Source organism: Hyposmocoma kahamanoa, unplaced genomic scaffold (assembly GCF_003589595.1).
Source record: "Hyposmocoma kahamanoa isolate Upper Pololo Valley unplaced genomic scaffold, ASM358959v1 80, whole genome shotgun sequence".
NCBI lineage: Eukaryota > Metazoa > Arthropoda > Insecta > Lepidoptera > Cosmopterigidae > Hyposmocoma > Hyposmocoma kahamanoa.
The window spans coordinates 8,612,168-8,632,117 of NW_020654051.1; the positions used below are offsets into that span (position 1 = coordinate 8,612,168).

The 19,950-nt window shown below is 33.6% G+C and overlaps 1 protein-coding gene across 1 annotated transcript in view; it reads right to left on the bottom strand.

The window, feature by feature from the left end:
- Positions 1-4,194: 4,194 nt before the first annotated feature.
- The window catches only part of LOC113233842 (WW domain-binding protein 11), a 191,685-nt gene continuing 175,929 nt past the window's right edge, over positions 4,195-19,950 (bottom strand). The window contains exon 5 of the mRNA XM_026469059.1: positions 4,195-5,787. Coding sequence (XP_026324844.1) covers positions 4,884-5,780 — 897 coding nt within the window. The 5' untranslated portion in view covers positions 5,781-5,787 and the 3' untranslated portion in view covers positions 4,195-4,883. The remainder of the gene's footprint in view (positions 5,788-19,950) is intronic.

Genomic DNA, 19,950 nt, shown 5'->3' on the forward strand with positions numbered 1-19,950 from the left:
ATAACTTTATCAGAAAATTGTGTCCTACAGAAGTTACAAACATTGGATGTAACAAAGGGAGCAGGTTTCGATGATATACCATCTTTTTTTCTTCGAAACTGTGCAGTAAAATTAGCTGGTCCGGTCACTTCTTTATTTAATATGTCATTAAGGTTAGGTCGTTTTCCCGACCAATGGAAGATTGCTCGTGTTATACCTATTCCCAAGTCCGAAGACGTGGAAGTTATAGATAATTACAGACCTATTTCCATCTTAGCAACATTGGCAAAAGTCTTTGAGGTCTTAGTTTGTCCTATTTTGCAAGTATATTTTAGTAAATATTGAAATGAGCACCAACATGGCTTTGTCAAAGGACGATCAACAGCAACGAATTTAGTTGCATTCACGGAAATGATTTCAGCATCCATTGACTCTCACCATCAAGTCGATGTCATATATACGGATCTTAGTAAGGCCTTCGATAAGGTGCCACACAACATCTTATGTAAAAGACTTTCCGTTTATGGCGTTAGTGGTTCTCTTTACAAATGGCTGGAATCGTATTTAGAATATAGATTATTTTATGTGGTTGTCAATGGTTACAGCTCTGTTGCAACGAGCAACATCAGGCGTGCCCCAGGGTTCACACCTGGGACCAATTTTATTTAATATTTTCATTAACGATCTTCCTTTGACTATTAGGAGTTCTTCCCCTTTTATTTAAGCTGATGACTTGAAAATTTCTAAGGTCATTTTTAGTGACAATGACTCCAAGCTTCTTCAAGCAGACTTAAATAGTTTGGTACATTGGTGTGAGAGCAATGGTATGGAGTTGAATGTTGCAAAGTGTACCCATATTAAATTTACTAGAAATCTTTCACCTATCTCCACTAATTACTACATAAAAGGGACACTTCTGGTTGAGTCTGATATGGTGAGAGATCTCGGTGTGATACTTGATAAGAAATTCACTTTCGTACCTCATATTGATAAAGCCACAAAAAGTGCCTCTCGTAACTTAGGTTTCTTACTCAGAACCTGTAAAGCGTTTAAGAATCCAAAAACAAAGTTAATACTTTATAACACCTTAGTCCGTAGTATTCTAGAATATTGTAGCACTGTGTGGCGTCCTCATTTCGCTACTCACTCACTGAGATTGGAAAGGATACAGAAGAGGTTTGTGAATCATTTAGCGTTCTACACAGGACAAGCTAAAAAACTTCGATCGTATACATCAAGACTCACAAACTTCCAAATGCTGTCCTTGGAGAAGCGACGGGACATTTTAGATATGATGTTTTTATACAAAATGTTAAATAATCAAATTAAATGCAGTTCAGTTCTAAACCTCATATCATTTAATGTTCCCCGCAAACTGCCTAGACTTCCCATTAAGCCTCTTTACATACCTCTTCACAGGACTGTTTTGGGCGCGAATTCTCCCATTGCAAGACTTAGCAAGTTGTATAATGATCATAGCGCAACAATTGATTTACACTACTTCTCGGTAACAAAAACGAAGCGCGTAATGTCATCACCGTCTTGAAACTGTGTCACCTAACTTTTTTTACGTTTTCACTTAGTCTTAATATATTTCACTATTTCTTTCTGTAAGCGATTTGTATTGTTGAATTAATGTTAGCACTTTTCCTCTTGCAAGTTTTTTCTAACTCTGTATAATTTTATTGTGCATGTAGTGTCGGTCTATAACTGATTGTGCACTTAGTTTTAAGCTTTTGCATGTATATTTCTAACTTATTGGTGTAACAATTGTTGACTGACTAAATAAATTAAAAAAAAAAAATCACATCGGACTCTGTTCTTCGGATGAGTCGACATTATTATGTCTAAATAATTTCACAATTGTATATTGTATTTTACGTCAGTTACATAGTGTTAACTGCCTTAGTGGCCGAACGGTTACCATAATTTAACCATATAGGTAATTAACCTGTAGGTATTATACATATTACTTGAGCCATAGTTTAGTAAGTTGGTCTTTCGCCAATGTATTCTATGAGTTGTGAATGATTTTCGCTCAGTATATTGATATATTTTAACCTAGTACTGGTAACCTATATTCTTAGTCTATGATTTTGACACAGTCGTAGTCTGCCTTATAAAGATTTAAACAACCTCTTTTAGTCAAACTTAAATTTAAAGAGAATGTTTTTGGCTGTCCACGATGTAGGTACATCCAACAAACTTTCGGTTTCAATTCATAACAGGGACTATTCACATCCAAGCTGTGTTTGACAAAATATTCGCATCGAATGCTTCAATCGAATCGAATGTTGTATCGGTATTTCAATCAACGTACGTTGACATTATCCACGGAAGAAAGAATTTATGTGATCTGTGACATTATCCATGAATAATATAGAATAACACTTAGTCTAACATAAGCATTCGCTGCAAACATCTTGACCAATACAGAACAAGGCGACCATGGTCAACAAAGAACAGTGTTCTCGATTTTTTTTATTGAATTTCAAGATGTTTTACCACTGTGATGGGTATAGATATAGCTTTGTTAAATTAACTAAATAAATTACTCCACTATTTTGTTATAATACATATAATGCGGCGTTGAAAGTCGAATATAAAGATCTATAACAGACACATAGAAGAATTTCGTAAACCTGCTGACTCTACCTGTAGCTCAGTTGCCGCAGCTCAGTTGCAGTCAAAGGATTTTTTCTTTGTGTTAAAGCAGTGTGTAGCATAGACTACATGATTGTAAAGTATATCTATTGACCCAAGGAAAAGTGTAAAGGAAATGAGGTAAAGGAAACAAGACAAATAAAAATTACCAACAAGACTTAGCAAAAAAGCGTTTTTATTACAGCTAACTGTCCACTTATTTCTGAATTCATCATTTTCAAATAAATAAGACTACTTTGTTCTTACGATAGGTGTAAATTCGATAGAGGTTTATGTTATACCTATATGATACGAGTATAAAATTATTCGATCTTGTTACGTTTTTACATCAGAACTTCATAAATTCGGTTTTGAAAATTAATAAAAATATAGATAGGACACGCAAGGTCCGCGCAAATACACAGGTTTTGACACTAACATTATTGATATATTCTATATATTTTAAGAATCTATTCCCTAAATGATTGTCTCTAGTCACAGGTGTCTTGCCACAGTGATTTTTTTTTATTTCCCAGTTAGTTCGGAATGGTTACACACTCCATGGTCAAAAATCATAGCTTGGTAACAAACCGGACTCCTTAAAATTTAGCTTTATTACAATAATAGGTCACAAAGCAATAATTATTTTACATAATATTTACGTTAAAACCAATTAGTATATGACATTTAATTGAAATCCACAAATTATTGATACGTTACTTTTGAATAATTCCAATTATTAATTAATAGTTAACTAAGAAATAGTATTATATTTTTCAAAACAAAACACGATAAAGTTATGTCCGACGGTAAAAAGTGTTGGGTTTATAATATTTCTAAGTCGATCAACTCATCCAGTCGAGAAATGGCTTGGCGGTAATTTTTAAGTTGAGCTACTTTTGGCTATTTTCAGCTGTGTATTTTTTGATTATTTTTATCCATTGTTTACCAATAGCACACCTAAATAATAGTACTATTATGTTTGGAATAAAAATTAAAATTTAATAAATAGTGGCACCATGCGATTTCGCCCTTATTTGTATGACAGACCCTATTAGTTAATTATATACGATGTGAGTTGATTTCAACTATTACCATAATATTGTAACACTGTTTTATAGCATGTCAAAGGCCATCTATCGATTTCACTGAGCATGTCCCATCACTGGTTCATAAAGTTGACATGAATTATTGAATTAAGGTAAAGTTTTACGGAGTATAGTGGTGGTAACAAGTATTCGAAATTTTTTATCAATGCAGGAAAGAAAATACTTGGAAGTATTTTTTTTTAATTTTACAAAGCACAGTGAAAACAGCTCGAGTATTCCAGTCAACTGCATACTTATTTACGGGCAATGACGTACACAAATGATATAAATGATTAGTATACACACTCTTAAAGCAGTGTTTACAGATAAAAAAAACAGTCGTTTAAAACAATAGACAAAACTAGAACCTCGTCAACAAAGTAAAAGAAATAGCGATGACGTTTTTTTATTTTTAAACCATTTGTACGTAGAGTCCTAAAATGTAATACTAAACTAATTACAATAAATTAAATATAAAGCACAAAATAATAAATATTAGCGTAATAATTTAATGTTAATAATATTATGTAAAGTTAATCTAAACACTAAAACTGACTCAAAATCTTAACAAGTCACATATTTACTTAAAATCACTGAATTATTCTTATACTTATTCTAATTAGTTGATAGCTTAGAAATAAAGAAACAGACGTTGAAGTAAAATCAAGTGCTTCTTAATTTTTTTTAAGTATTCATACATCTTTTTGAAATTTCGCGCTATGCCCGGCCTTCGAAAATTTTCTTACCTACTGATTATTTGTCTATTAAATATTCGTTGTTTAGTATACATACATTACAACCTGAGTATTTTTAGGTAAAAGTATAAGAAAAGAAAAAATAAAGTAAAATGCAGGCAGTTCGTAAATTAGATAGGTACATTTATTGTTAGTGGAATAATTTTGATTATTTTGAAAAAGTGGCATACCTATTATTACAAAAGGAGTTAAATATAAAGTACTGGATTATAACAGCCCAACTGATATTTGCGTGACTCAAAGTATTGTCATTTCAATAGTCATTTTACTTCGTTTTAATGAAACATTCCGAGTTCTCGATTTTCAACTTTCATTAATTGTAAGTGGTCCCTCGTTTACATTTGTTTGTGTTCCTTAATAACTTACAACAGCTCGATACGAGCCAGTCATACGATTTCTATACTTTCACAGCGTATGTTTAAGGGTAGAAGTTCTGTAAGGCGTCTGAGTATATAGAGTTGTATGTATCTCTAAGGACGTAGACACTGTCGCCTGGCTTCCCGTTGAAGACGTACTGACCTTTAAGATCGGTTACTTTAGAATTAGTTGGAGCTGGTTTAGGTTTAGGGTTGGAATATGAGGGAATGTTGTAGCTGGGTCGAGATGGTGGCATAACAGGTTGTGGGGCTCCATATCCAAAGGGATCCACGGGAGACATTTGAGGTATTTGAGGTTGGTATCCTTCAGAACCACTCCATTGGTATACGCCAGTTGGCTTGCCGTTCGAAACAAAATCTAGAGGCAAGTTAATAAAAGGGTCTACTTGAGGAGGTACACCAGGTGGGGTAAAAGGCGACATAGGTGGGCCGATGTTCGGTGGCTGCGACACGTACCCCAAACCCGGTACAAACATATAAGGAGTGGGAGGCAGTCTAATATAGAAGATAGGTGAGTTGTCATACTGAAGAGAATTTATATTATCGTTCTGGAAGCTGTTTCCATTGCTGTTTTTCTTCTTGTTCTGCTGGCGCCGCCTCGAAGGAATGGTTCGGGAGAGATCGTCATCATCGATGTTGTCGTCATTAACAGCGAAGACTACGTCATCGTCGTCGTCTTCGTTGTAGTCAAGTCCCGATGATAGAAATGAGGGGTAGTATCCGAAGAGATTCAGGGCTTTATTTTTTCTGTTGGATGGTGGATTGGGTGGATTTGTTGTAGTTTCCTTGAACTCGTCTTGCAGTTTACTATCGCGGTTAGTCGTATGTTCTGGATCCGATAGCTTTGCAGCTCGAGATCTTCTTCCACTGGGCGCGCTTTGCCCGTGGTACGCCAGCATTAGTAACCCCAGAGCTATAAACAAAGTGGGGTACTCCATCGTGCTTCTGTAACAAAGAAAATAAATCTACATAGGCACACTAGGTATGTACATACATAAACTAGTTTAACTGTGACTGGAAACAATCTAATATACGATTTATATGCGAGTTTATAATTCGCTAAATATTTCTATAAAAAAGGAAATTTAATCCAGTGTACTGTGAGTTCCTTTTCACATTGCATTTATAATGTATTGGATTTCATTGTTCAATAATAAAAAGCTGAAAGTGCAAGTTCTTTTACTTATTCGATCCCTAAAGTCCCATTTATAAAATAAAATAAATATGACAGTTACGATGTTGATCTTCGAATGGTATCAAGTTACTAGTGCATACGAGTCAAAAACTGTACAGATCAGTGTAATACGAACATATGACAGAGTTACGAGGCTTGATTCACATAATAATAAATTCAGTATTCATACAAACATAAAGCATACTTTTAAAAATAGTCGATTGCACATGCAAGCATGTAAATAATAAATTTCATCAGTACGAGAGCCGGGCCAAATATGGTGTCGACGCAATTAAGTACCATGATTATAAGAATGGCATTCGAGAAACAAAAAATAGGATTCTTGATGGAAATTAAAATGCAGGAGCTATGTGTATAATTTTGTGTGATCCTATAAAATTACAGCTACTGACACAACATGTTTATTGATATTACAAATAAAACGTACTTAGCATCTATTTTTAACCGACTTCAAAAAAGGTGGAGGTTCTCAATTCGACTGCATTTTTTTTGTGTGGTTTTTTGTGTATATTCTATTTGTTCCTAAGACTCTTTTATTGGAAAGGGGGTATCCCAGTAGTCCCATTCAAATTTGAAGAAAATATTCCACCTCTTTGGTGGCAAATTATAAATGAAATCAAAAGAGAAATCAATAAAACTAGGCAAATAGAATTAACACAGAGAAAGTGCATTAGCAGTCTTTTGATAACAGTTTTTTAAATAAAAGGTTGTACCTAATTATTATTCAAATTTTTGGTAGTTGAAAGTTTATAATAAGTCATATAAAAATAGCTAATTATTCATCTAAACATCTATCACAAAGCTCAGATTATATCGCCCGTTTGCCAGAACAATGTGTTATCTCTAAAATATCGAGATACACATAGATAACACGTTGTTCTGGCAAACGCGCTACACATACCTTCTCCTTAAAAGAGAGATAAACAGTATACAAACAGTGCTTTATCAACATCTTCTCAGAGCCTTATTAATTATTTAAATAAATAAGTGTAAAATAGAGTATAGATTTACGAGTGAAACGATGCAATGTTTTGATTATAAAAATGCCCTTGGTCACGAATCATGTCAGCGTTTTAATTCGCGGCATTTTTAGCACGCCAACCTCGAAGATCAAATGTTCCGTTATTCGATTCCAATAAAACTTAGCAAATATCATATCATATAATAGTCTCAAACTTTCGAGATGGTTTTTTTTTTTATAAAACAGATATGTAATTGCATTTATTTTAATATTTTTTGTCATTGTTACGACCGGACGAAATTACGCGTGTGCAATTCATCCGCGCAATTTAACGTTAAATCTGCGCCTGGTCGTTTTCGTCGCAGTTGGACAGACGGTTTTGCAGCTTATTCACGGAAGTATTTATGCTACTACTAATTTTATTGTAGGGAATAAAATAAAAAAGACATAAACGGGTACAAACATAATACCAGCAAGTAGGTATTCTGTATAATAGAGTAAGTAAGTGTTTACGAGAATTGTCGTAATTTGTGCAAACGCTTGTCGTAATAAATTTATACGCCCTGGCATTCTTAATGGATGAATAAACTTAAGGTGTGATACGACAATGAGATTACAACTTTACAGTAATTATATTCCATGATTCTCAAACATAACAAATTATCCGTATTCTATCGAAGTACTTATACAGGACGCCATTTTTTTTATTCCATGATATGTCAGTAGGTGATTGAACCCATTAATGCGAACAACTTTTACAACCATCCCTCAGAACTCGAAAAATACTGACTTCATCCTAAATCAAACCCAAGAATATCTTGAAAAAATGTCACTCTGTATTACAAGAGTGATTGGTAAAGTTTATATCGCATACCGGCTGCAACAATGATACAACTCAATAATATCAAATGTAGATTTAGTAAGAAGTGATATACGTTACCAATAAGTCGTCAAATGCAACATTAGCTAAATTCCAACTGATAATCATAATGCATAATCTTATAATTATAACTGCCTCCATGGCCGAACGGTTACCATGCCGGACTTCCACGCAGAGGTCCCAGGTTCGATTCCCGGGCCGGGAGAAATGTTTGTATGGCCTACATTTGTTTCTCTCGTGAGTTTGGGTGTAATTTGTGGCTGTCTATATGTGTGTCCATGGCACCCGCGACACAGGGTTTCCCTAGTGCGGGGCTATGTTGAGTGTGTGCGTTATTTATTTAATCATCATCAACCTATTTATAATTTCCACTGCTAGACACAAATCTCCTCTCAGGCGAGGCTTTAGGCCACAGTCCGCCACGCTGGCCCAATGTGGGTTGGGGACGTCCCACGTTTTTCAAGGGTTGCGAAACTTCTTCGATGTGCAGGTTTCACCAGGATGTTTTCCTTCACCCAAAAGCTCCTGATAAAATTTCAAATTGAATTTGTACATCAATTCCAAGAAATTAAGAGGTGCGGGTTTGGAGTCGAATCCACTAACTCTCCTTGAGAGTCGGTAGACCAAACCATTAGGCTACTATGGCTTTTTACTACAATATTGTCATACATTTTTTTATAGCGCTAATACGTACGTAATACGTAAGTACACCGAAATGCGTCTCCGTAGTTAAAAAGTGACAATAACAATTTGTAATGTCGTGCCTCGTATTCTCTACGAATAAATTCTAATCAACACCTCTGTACTTAACTCAGAATAAAAGGTAAATAATAATAATAATTTATAACTAACAGCCCGTTGCACCAAGTACCAAGTACCAATTTATAACTAACACAAATATAAGTATTTGCTATCACTAAGTATAGGACATATCGTCGGTGTTTTGTACAAAGCGACACTCGAAAATTTTTGTATGTAATGGTACATTATTGCAGAGTCCGGGAAGTAAGGGATAGCTGGACGAGTACGAGTTAGTAATGCGAGCACCAGGGAGGACGTGTAATAATACGAGTCAAGTTATCCCCGTTCCCGCCGAGTCTTTAATAGTGATTTTCTCAAACAATGTGAGAAAATAATAGAAGACTAAAAAAGAAGATGTATTATATAAAAAGTAAAAAATATTAATTAATAAAAATCGGTTCTCACTGCTCAAAGTATATTGAGAGAGTAAAACGCCTAGAATTGGAAAATAGCAAAATGAACCATTAAAATAATTGCTCCTTATAATAAAATTTAGGCGTTATTTAGAAAAATGAATCTTCATGCGTGAACAGCCACCCTTAGAGGCGGATGATTTTCTTCAAAATTAAATGGGACCACTATGTAGGTACCCTCCTTTCAACAAAAAAGAATCATCAAAATCGGTTTATAAATAGCGGAGTTATCGCGTAACATACGTACAAAAAAAAAACAAAAAAAGCACTTTACTTTATTTTACCGACTTTTTTAAATGACGATTAATTTACGATGCAATTACGAACACTTGGCAATTGGCTGTATGAGATTTTCTTTTGCATGTTTACATAGTTCATTTATTAATAAGTAGATTTAAAAGTTTAGAAAAATGGGCACTAATGGATGTTCATACATACTTCGCAGGCCATAACCGCGGCCGGAAAGAAGTCTCACGGTCCATGAATGACAAACTTTCCGTGTTCGTTTTTTGAAAGTAATGCAAACATTTCGAAGCATGTTTGAGAAAATATTATTTTAAAACAGTCGTTAAAACTTAGAACATGTTCCCCTGAATTTTTTTTCAAAGTGTCGCTTACGCCCTGCAAAACACCGACGATATTCTTAATAATAGCTTCAAAAAGGCTATATTTTATTAATTTTAGAATAACAATTAATGTGAAGATTTTTCACTCTCCTTTGAAATTACTAGAAATTACTCGAGCGGTGTTGTTTGATAAGCGACGACAGCGCATTAATGTTTCACGTTTAAAAATTAAACGTATTTAGTTCTATCTTTATCGTTTTTTTTTCGTTTGAGAAACATAGTCGTACTGCGTGCGTAATAATTCTGCGTTAAAAAGAATTTAAAGTGCAGCTTTTGTACGTAATTCGCCCTTTACGAGTGTTCTGCAAGTTACGATTATTACTGAATTAAGATATCTCTCTGGTTGACGTTAACAATTTACTTTGCAAATGAAAACGACATTTGTGATAATTATATCTGATCTGATGTATTAAAGTTTGCAACATAACTAAACTGGTTTTTGTACTTAATACACAGATAAAAATACATACATTTTGTTTCGTACACTGCTCAGTTTTACAAAAAAAAACACTTTAATCATTCAACCAAGTATCTATTGCTAGAATACTCCCGTAACTATAAAGTTATAAGTCTGAGGATGTAATTTATTTCCGTTTTTTTATGACACCAAGTTGTGCGCTTGGTGATAAGCGACACGCTTGTCCATAGCATTTGCAGTGCCACTCAGAGCTTTAAATTGTAAACATCTGAGGGGCACTGCCACCGCGCCCGTCACCCTGAGACATAAGTTGACAAGTTGTGCCTGTAATTTCACTAACACCCATAAACCTAACGCCTCAATTGACCAATACTGTCCGAAAAACAACCTTTTCGAATATTTATTACATAATGAATGTACTGGTTCGTAATCTAAAGTACATCCGTTCGTCTTAGAAAGAAGACAGCGCTGCAATTATTGAAGGTTATTCAATTCTATTTCATTGTTACGATTTTTATATTATGTGATATATTTATGGTTGTTTTTTCATATCGATGCATGTATTGAAATATCGCTTATGTCAGTATATGGAAAGTAATTTATGTCAGTTAGATAATAGATACTGTTAATTCAGACAGTTGTTACATAAAATTTAAATAGGGAAAAACTATTCGGTACAACCTACGACTTGTTCTAGGTTAATGTTCATTTTAAATAGCTCTGTAGAAACTTAGGGAAATTTAGTTAAAATACTAGGTTACCAAGTTTATGTGCATTTACTAATTAGTATACTTGATTAAGTTGTCTAATCGCTTATTAACTCAATAAATTGTGGGTTTAATGTCTATAACCTTAAATAAAGCAATACTTATTACTTAAAATAAAATGATAATTTTATGTCCGTATAACAATTGAGGAAATCAGTGCAAAAGTGGTGTGACCCACATGAACTTTTTTTTCTATAATTTAATTTTAAATGATACTAAAATACATAATTATTTTATATTTGGATGCTATTTCCAAAAAAAATATTTAATTATTATTTTTTTATCTTAGTTTAGTGTCAATTAATATTGCAGAAACAGTATTTAATGTAGGTTACATCACTTTTCGGCTGAAAGCCCCCATTATAAGATTATTTACGTCAAAGTTACATTAGATTACAAATGAAGAACGTTTGAAAACCAATTATGAATATAAATTATGAATGAGACAAATTATGAATTGATGTAAAATTACTGGTTATTTATCAACACAACAGGGAAAAAGGTAAGTAGTATGTATATTCACTTGTAAATATCAGTTAAAAGAAGAAGTTTGTATTAATAATTTTAACAAACCAGTGGAGTAATTTCAAAAAAAAAATTGAATTTCAATTCAATAAAAATGTAGTTAATCAGTTAGAAGAGTTTTTTTACGATATCAAGTGAATAGACGAACATGTCGTGTGCCTGGTGGTAAGTGACACGCTTGTCCGTTACAGTTGCAGTGCCCACATAAAGATCTGAGGGGCACTGCCAGTGCGCCTATGACCCTGAGACATAAGTTGAAAAGTCCTATGTGCCTGTAATTTCACCAGCACCCTTACCCTTTAAAACTAAAATGCAGCAATGTGAGCATTACTGTTTGGCAGCAGAAATAGGTATTTTGGCAGTACTTCCCTGGACGAACTCTTGCACAAGGAGCTATACTGCTACTATATTGTAAAGCTCACTTATTTATTCTAAGGTAGGTGAGGCATATAAGGCTCAACCGGAAATAAGGCCCAGTATTAAACACTATTACTTATGATAGTCTTATTCGTACAATAGATCACGCACACATAGAAATTACATATGCAACCAGCTGGCAAAGTCGTTTCAGGTTGGGTTTGCTGCCATTTGGTCTGTAGTATCCAAAAAGTCTGTGTTAGTCGTTGCGGCTTCGTTGCGTATTATTTTGTTTGTCATAAATAATCACAGTTTTCATCAAAATTCAAGTCTCTTCAGTATTTTTACACAACGTATAAGTTACTCGATATTTTGTGATCACGTTAAGTGAGATCACAAAATATGGAGCTCTAACTGAAATGTAAGAATATAATAATTATATATCTATTTTTACATTAAATATGTTTGGTATTTCTAAAACTTGTACTACAGCAATGACTATGGATTACAAGGCACGCTGTTGTAGTGGGTATTAAGGCCCATATTTAAAGTATGAGATTTAATGACCCAGTTTAAAAAAAACAATAATATCTAATGCTATTTGGAAATTCATACTATCGAAACCATTAAATAGTTCATTTAATTACTTTTTTTTGTAGTCTTCACCGGTCAAGACAAGCAAGGTCAAGCAATAAAGACGACGTTTTGATTTATTTTTCAGGCTCACTTTATGCAGGTAGAGCTGTAACCAAAGAACGTTTTATGTTGTTTTTAGCTTCATATTTTCCGGAAAATAGAGTATTTTACACATGTTTAGTTTAATAATTTTCTTTAATTTTTATACGATTCAAACAGTATTTTTCTACAAAATAAATAAATTTCTCTGATGTGAACTAAACGTAATGTATAATGTGCAAAGTTGAAATCTTTTTAATCGTCTATTTTAGAAAGTTTATTTCTATTGCGGACCTTAATACCCCAATATTATTTAATAAGGCCCAAAACGGTTTTATAAATATTGTTTTATAAAAAAATTATAAATATTGAATATTTCAATTGTTTGCTCATTTGTTTTTAAATTTACCTATTTGTGAATATACTTAAATAACCGAGGCTTTTATATTAAAGGAGTTTATCTCGATAGCCTCGTTGAGTGTAACAATATTTTATTTTAAATAAAGGTGGGACTTAAATGCCTCCTGTACCTAACTAATAGACAACTATTTATACAATTTAACATGCTATTATCGAGTTATAAATATGTATTAGTCGAGTCATAATGCCGTCATTGCACAGACCATATAAGTAAAATAAAATAATATAATCAGGTTGCTGAATGCACAAGGTCGGTTCTTTACCCCATTCACAGGTTTGCGTTCATGTAGTAGGCATGGAAACTTTATAGGAGGTAGAACGCATAATTTAACAAAGTACTGCCAGCCAACTAGGTAAGATGAAAGACAGGCCCATAGCAATTATATTATGTATTTCCAATTTAGTGTTGCCGATGAAATCACTCTTTCTACTAAGTAGAAACAATGGTCTAAACGACAACGCGAAGTCGGAAAGACGGCATATAAATACTATTGGTCTGTCTTTCTCCTTATATGGTTTGCAAGCCATTTAATATCATTGGATCTACATCTAATGTATAGAATGTACATTACACTACGAATCTTTAAAAGAAAACTTATTTTTAAAGAACATTTTATACTGGTACCTGTTCTTTTCTAATTCATCTCTCCGTTATAATAAACCTTAATATTCGTACTTAAAGAAAGACTTTTAATTATCAGAATTAATAAGCACCTAAGATGGTGCCCAAAAACATACCTTTACTAAAGGTGTGGCGCAGCCTAGGCAACTATCAGCGGGTACCTTACGCCTGTTGGTAAATCCATTTACCGTGATGGCAAGTATTATAATGCTTATCTTCGCTTATGTACACTATAGTGTATGAAGAAGAAGAAGATAAGCGCTTGTAGCTGGCTAACCGAGTAAAGCGAAAGAAGCTGCGGCAGCAATGATATTCTGTCTTTCCTAAATATTGCCGTATACACCACTGTTTCGGTTGTCAAAACTTCCACCAGAATCTTTCAAAAGTTCGACAGAAAGACGGACTAGAAAGCCATTTGTAGGATAGTCTCCAGCACCTCATAAGCATCAACAGACCCCACGACTGAAACACTCACGACTGGCACTCTTGCAACTTGATAACACTGTCATGATAAAAGAGACGATTTTTTTGACAATGCCTCGTGGACATCGCTCCACCGTCTTTGTGGGATCAACCTGTGTCTTGTACTATATTTCCTTTATCTTTACTTTAAGCCTTACAATTTTCAATGCTCCATTTTGTAACGAAGCGGTACTCGTGTGATGTGCAGTTGTTAAATACACGATAAACTTTTATTATGTTATCTCAAAATAAATGGCTCGCGTGCCATCTTTTCTTATTAATATTGGTGCAAATTTTGACTTCATCACCATTTTGATTTATCTGATAGACTGATATCAACCTCTCGTAGTTCCCCGGAAAAACTAGGTAATAGTCATAATTTAAATTGGTCCAGTGGGATAAATTGAATACTTCGATATAAATAACAAAAAAACGCAAGCTATTAACCTATACTATTTCTTACCATTGAAATGGTAATGGCGTTGAAATATTCTTTTATTTTTCAATATGTAGCTGTTTAAAGAATTGCAATTAATGGTTTCACGCAAAAGTTACTGCATAAAGTAGGTTATAGTAGGTAGGTAGTAGGTCTATATTACACACGATGTCTAGAATTGCCGCCAATGTAAAGGGGGCTCATTTTACTAAGTAACTCTTCAAGAGTTATCTTACGAAGTTACGTGCAAAAAAAGTGTCAGATACTGAATTTTGATAATAAGGATTTTTTTTAATTTAACATGGTTCTTGAGTTTTAAAACACAAGAACTTGAATATTGTTACTTGAACATTCTTAACGAGTGATTTCATAAATTTTATAAATAAAGAGTATCTATTCATATTTTTATATAATAAAGGAAAGTAGCCTGAATAGGTACGGATCTACGGCATTTTTCTTAAGTACCTACATTGAATCCATTATAGGTATTCAAGGAAAATTATGTTGATTAAGACCTATTCTATCTTTTTCCCCGATTATTTATCTTAAATCGATTAAAATTTACATCGATTCCACAACGTCGATTTTATTTATCTTCGATTATTGCTTCCATTTTTAGAGAAAAATTCTCATTAGAATAGTCCAAGCCACCGATCACAATTAGCTTTGCCTTTTACGTCGGCGTGCGCCAGCGCATCTTTTTAATTGGCAAATTTTATTGAGGCGCCTCTTTTTATCATGATGCACTTTGATAAATAGGACCGTTTTGTTTCTTTTTTAGCTGCCCTGTTTGCTGGTTATTAAAGTAGTTTAAGAAAAATTAAGTTTAATAAATGGGGTATTGTTGAAGTTATTTATGAAACCTTTCATTTTCTACTGAGGCTGTACCTACGTAAATTTGTCTGTATCGTATTAATCGGCAGGGTTTCATTAATTCACGTTTTGTGTTATGTGATATATTTTTAATTTTATATATATGATCAGTCAGCACAGTTCTGTGTATCGCATGTGCTCTTCTTCTAATGCTATCACATTTGATTTTGACATACGTTCTCTGGTTCTATGGTTTTACCTAGGAACTCAATAAGACAATGTCTTATGTGCTGATTGCACGATGAGTCTTGAGTGTCTTTTTTTTATAAATAGTAGATGTAAATTTTAAATTAGAATAATTTTGTTTAAGCATTTTTTTGTTTGTTTTAAATACGAAATGTTATGTTCACATCTAGAAGGATACACTCTTGTCGTCTTATAATGTTAACCGATCGCTTGTATTTAACTTAAGAATTTGTATCCAGTTTTGTGAACCGACTAAATTAAAATGATATTTACTTATACTTAATATAAAACTAAAGATATACATAGTTAGTAAGTGTATTGTTGTTACACAGACGGTTATTAAACCTTGATAGCAGACTTTGACAGTGTAGCATCGCCGGCACACTAGAAAAATAGCGAAACTAAGTTCCTAGACGTAATACATTGTAATGAATTTCTTTAGATATTTCTGTTTACTTCGTTAAAGCCGGTGACCAGAAGGCAGCTACTTCTGTTAAAGTATACGGTATATACAAAATGTCAACTTGTACTTGTACGTTGTGATTGCTAACTGTAGATGCAGTCGGACAGCACTAGAAATAGTCAGTTTGTCCCAATCGCGATTGATTGACTTCACAACTACAATACAATGCATGTACAGTGGCGATTTTTTTTTAATATCAAGTGACGGCACGAACAAGTCGTGCGCCTGATCGTAAACTGTGTAGCCTGTCCATAACAGGCACTGTCACTGCGCCCGTCACCCTGAGACATAAGTTGACAAGTGCCAAGTGCCTGTAATTTCACCAGCGCCCATACCCTTCAAAACCAGAACGTAGTAATGCTAACATTACGGCTTGGCGGCAGAAATAGGTAAGGTGGTACGATAAACTCTTTCACAAGGAGCTGCTAAAAACTACGGAAGCGACAATTTGCTTTGCAAAATAGAAATTATTCACACAGCGAGCTGTAGTTCATTTCGAATAAAAAAATTCCAAGATAATCGGTCTACGAAAAAAAAAGATATTCATTATTTCAATGCACTCTCCATTAAATCAGTGTACCAGAAACATTTCTACCGTTTATAAATTCTATTGCACATGAAAATTACACAGAACGGTGTGCTATTACCTCACACTTCTTTTATTTTAATTAATATGCAACTATATACCGCTTATTATGGATTACGACTGTATTGTGACATTGACTATAATACCTTATAACGACCTGACTGAAACTTGAAAACATGTAAAGAAGTTCTACAACGATGGAATATGCATTTTCTCTTGGAGTTATATTTATTTTATATAGCAAGAGTCTCTCCGTTCTCCGTTCCCTTGATTTTATTCTTTGTTGTATAGTGTTAGGTATAATCTTGTTTTGTTATTTTTTAATTATTATTACTATTTTTTTTTATTATCCAACAGAAATATACCAGTAATTTTATTATTATATATGATTATTTATGTCTACGTTCTAATAATGTATGCATTTAATATTTATTATATTTACTTTATTTATGAGTAGTGTATTTATTTAAAATAATTTCATTAGGAGATATTCATTGGTTGCACTTGCCAACTTATAAATTTCTGTCCTAAAGTTGCCTGGAAGAAATTGCTACTTAGCAATAAGGCCGCCTGTAGTACATTAGCTTACTATGTGATTCTTACATTACTGTACTTTTCTGTAATTAATTAATGTCCATTAAAGAATATTTCATTCATGCATTCATTCAAATTTCACTGATTTGCCGATATCTATTGAAAATATCTATTGGTATATTTTACAAGACCCTAAACATAGTTTATATTGAATGTTTATTGCTTTTCATGTAATTCAATATAACGACAATCACGTCTAAACGAATCTTGTGTGGATAATATTAAGCGTATTTTAAACCACTTAATGTATCTGTACTTATTTTACTACCTGTCTACAAACTTGTAACATTAAAAGAAGCAATCATTATTACAATCCATTAATTTAAAATGATTGTCTATCTATTAATCTATACGATGTTTTTATGGTAATAAAACTATAATACGCCTCGTCTAGTTAAATTAAGTAACGTTATGTCGAATTATAAAATCGTTGGCATTAAGCCTTTTCACACCACGTTTCGACACCTCCGATTAAATTCAATAATGCGCGAAGCGTGAATTTCAAACGATTTTCAATCTTCCGTCTTAAGTGTATTGTAACGTCTTGGTATTTTAATTAAGTCTGTGCTTCAGTCTCTTTTTTGCAATCGTAAGGAAAGTTCCACCTTCAACTGTAATAACATAACTTACTTTTATATTTTCTTCTTCTTAACCGACTTCAAAAAAGGAGGAGGTTCTCAATTCGACTGCATGTTTTTTTTGTATGTATGTTACGCGATAACTCCGGTATTTGTGAACCGATTTTCACGATTTTCTTTTTTGTTGGAAAGAGGGTACCTCCATAGTGGTCGCATTTCATTTTAAAGAAAATCATCCACCTCTAAGGGATCTGCTGATCACGCATGAACATTAATTTTTATAAATAGCGCCTAAATTTTATTTAAGGAGCAATTATTTTAATTTTTTTTTGCTATTCTCCAATTCAAGGCGTTTTTCTCTCAATATATTTTGAGTAGCGAGAACCGATTTTTATTATCTCCTGTTTTTCATTTCAATAAAACTTAGAAAATAGACGTAATTCCACGTACTTTTGAAGTCGGTTTTTTTAGTATTCTGTACTGAGATTATTATCGTGTCGATACTTCTTTTATTTTAGGACTATATTGACCCTGAATAGTACGTTGCTACCTTCATTACGCTGTCCGTGGCCGCGTAGAGATCTTCCCTCGTACAGGTATCAGGACGCACAAGTAAGTGCTGCATGAACTATGTTGGGGCACTGCAGTCACATTGGGTTAGACCAGCATCCCAGAAACCCCATTTACACATCGTGTCTCTGCAGCGTCCCACTAGCGACACACGAAGACGATTTAAGGACTTCCACACGGACCACCGCAGATCGCAACCTGGTGATAATTGCTCTTGAGGTATGATAAAACCAGGTGGTGGGGGGTTTTTCCGCTTTCACAATGCACACCTAGTGGCAGTTGTATGGCCACTCGTAGCTTTTGTGGTGCGCAGGAAGCTATTACGACCTTTGAGGCGAATTCGGGGAATTTGGTGGCCATATAAAGGGTGTCGACTGTCATTGTCCTGTTTATGCTTCTCCGAGGAGCATGCTACATTCCGACACATGTACGTTTTACATTTTAAGAAATCATAATCAGTAAGAGGTATCCCTACACATAATTACATAACTAAACTTTGTTTCAATTCTAGAGTACATCTTATTTTGCAATATTATAACTATTTAAAACTTTAATATTTGAACAATATTTCGCACCCTTAGTATAATAAGGCCACACATGAAAAATGACAACTTTTCAGGATAGAGATTTAAAGATTCTTCGAACGACTTTACCTACACTGATTTGAGAAGTACATGTGAAGCGGTTATGTTTGCTGACCCTTTGTCTGTATGTAGGGACAAGCTAACTTCACATTTATAATATAATAATACAAATAACAGTAGTAAGTAGTATTACAGAATATAGTATGTGTATTTAAATGTGTATTAATTTATTTGTATTTTCGCTTTTGTTTTTAATTTTCAATTTATGTAAAAAATATATTATCAAAGAAAATTATTTCTAAACCATTGAGTAATTATGGTAGTGTTGTTGTCGTGAAATTGAATATATATTATTATGTACATGGTGCAGTGTATAGCGAATGTTTTGTACGTCTGTAATTGTCAAATGAATCAGTCTAATTTTTATTGATAGTCAAATACATATATATGATGTTCATGTGCCTAATACTAATATAATAATAATAAATACCTAGTTCATAACTTCTTTTTTAAAATTTTAAATTATCAAGTGATGGGACGAACACGTCGTGGGCCTGGTGGTAAGTGACATGCCTATCCACGAGAGTTACAGTGCCACTCAGAGCTTTAAATCGCAAAGATCTGAGGGGCACTGGAACTGCGCCTGAGACATAAAGTTGACAAATCCCATGTGCCTGAAATTTCACCAGCACCCCCTACATTCAATTACATTACATAAATACTTAACAATAAATTTATTTAGATCTGCGAAATTATATCTTATATAAATATGTAGTTTGTTATGACTTTGTCTTTGAAATTTCATAAGCCAATGTCAAAGTCAAAGATTATTTATTCCATAGGTAAAATAAATTTATACTTGAAAACGTCACATTTAAGCTACTGCTCGTTCACTACGCTGACCTCCCTGAGAAGAACGAGCAAGAAACTCTAGGGATTGCTCTTTTCAAATAAACTTAAATGCTATGGAATACACTTTGAATCAAATTTGTGTGGATTCTGGAGCCATGTCGTCTTTCCATACATCTTTATCTAACATGTAGTCTTCTATTTTGTAATATGATTTTTCGATCAAAATATTTTTAATGTAGTTTTTAAACTTAGGAAATAATAAAC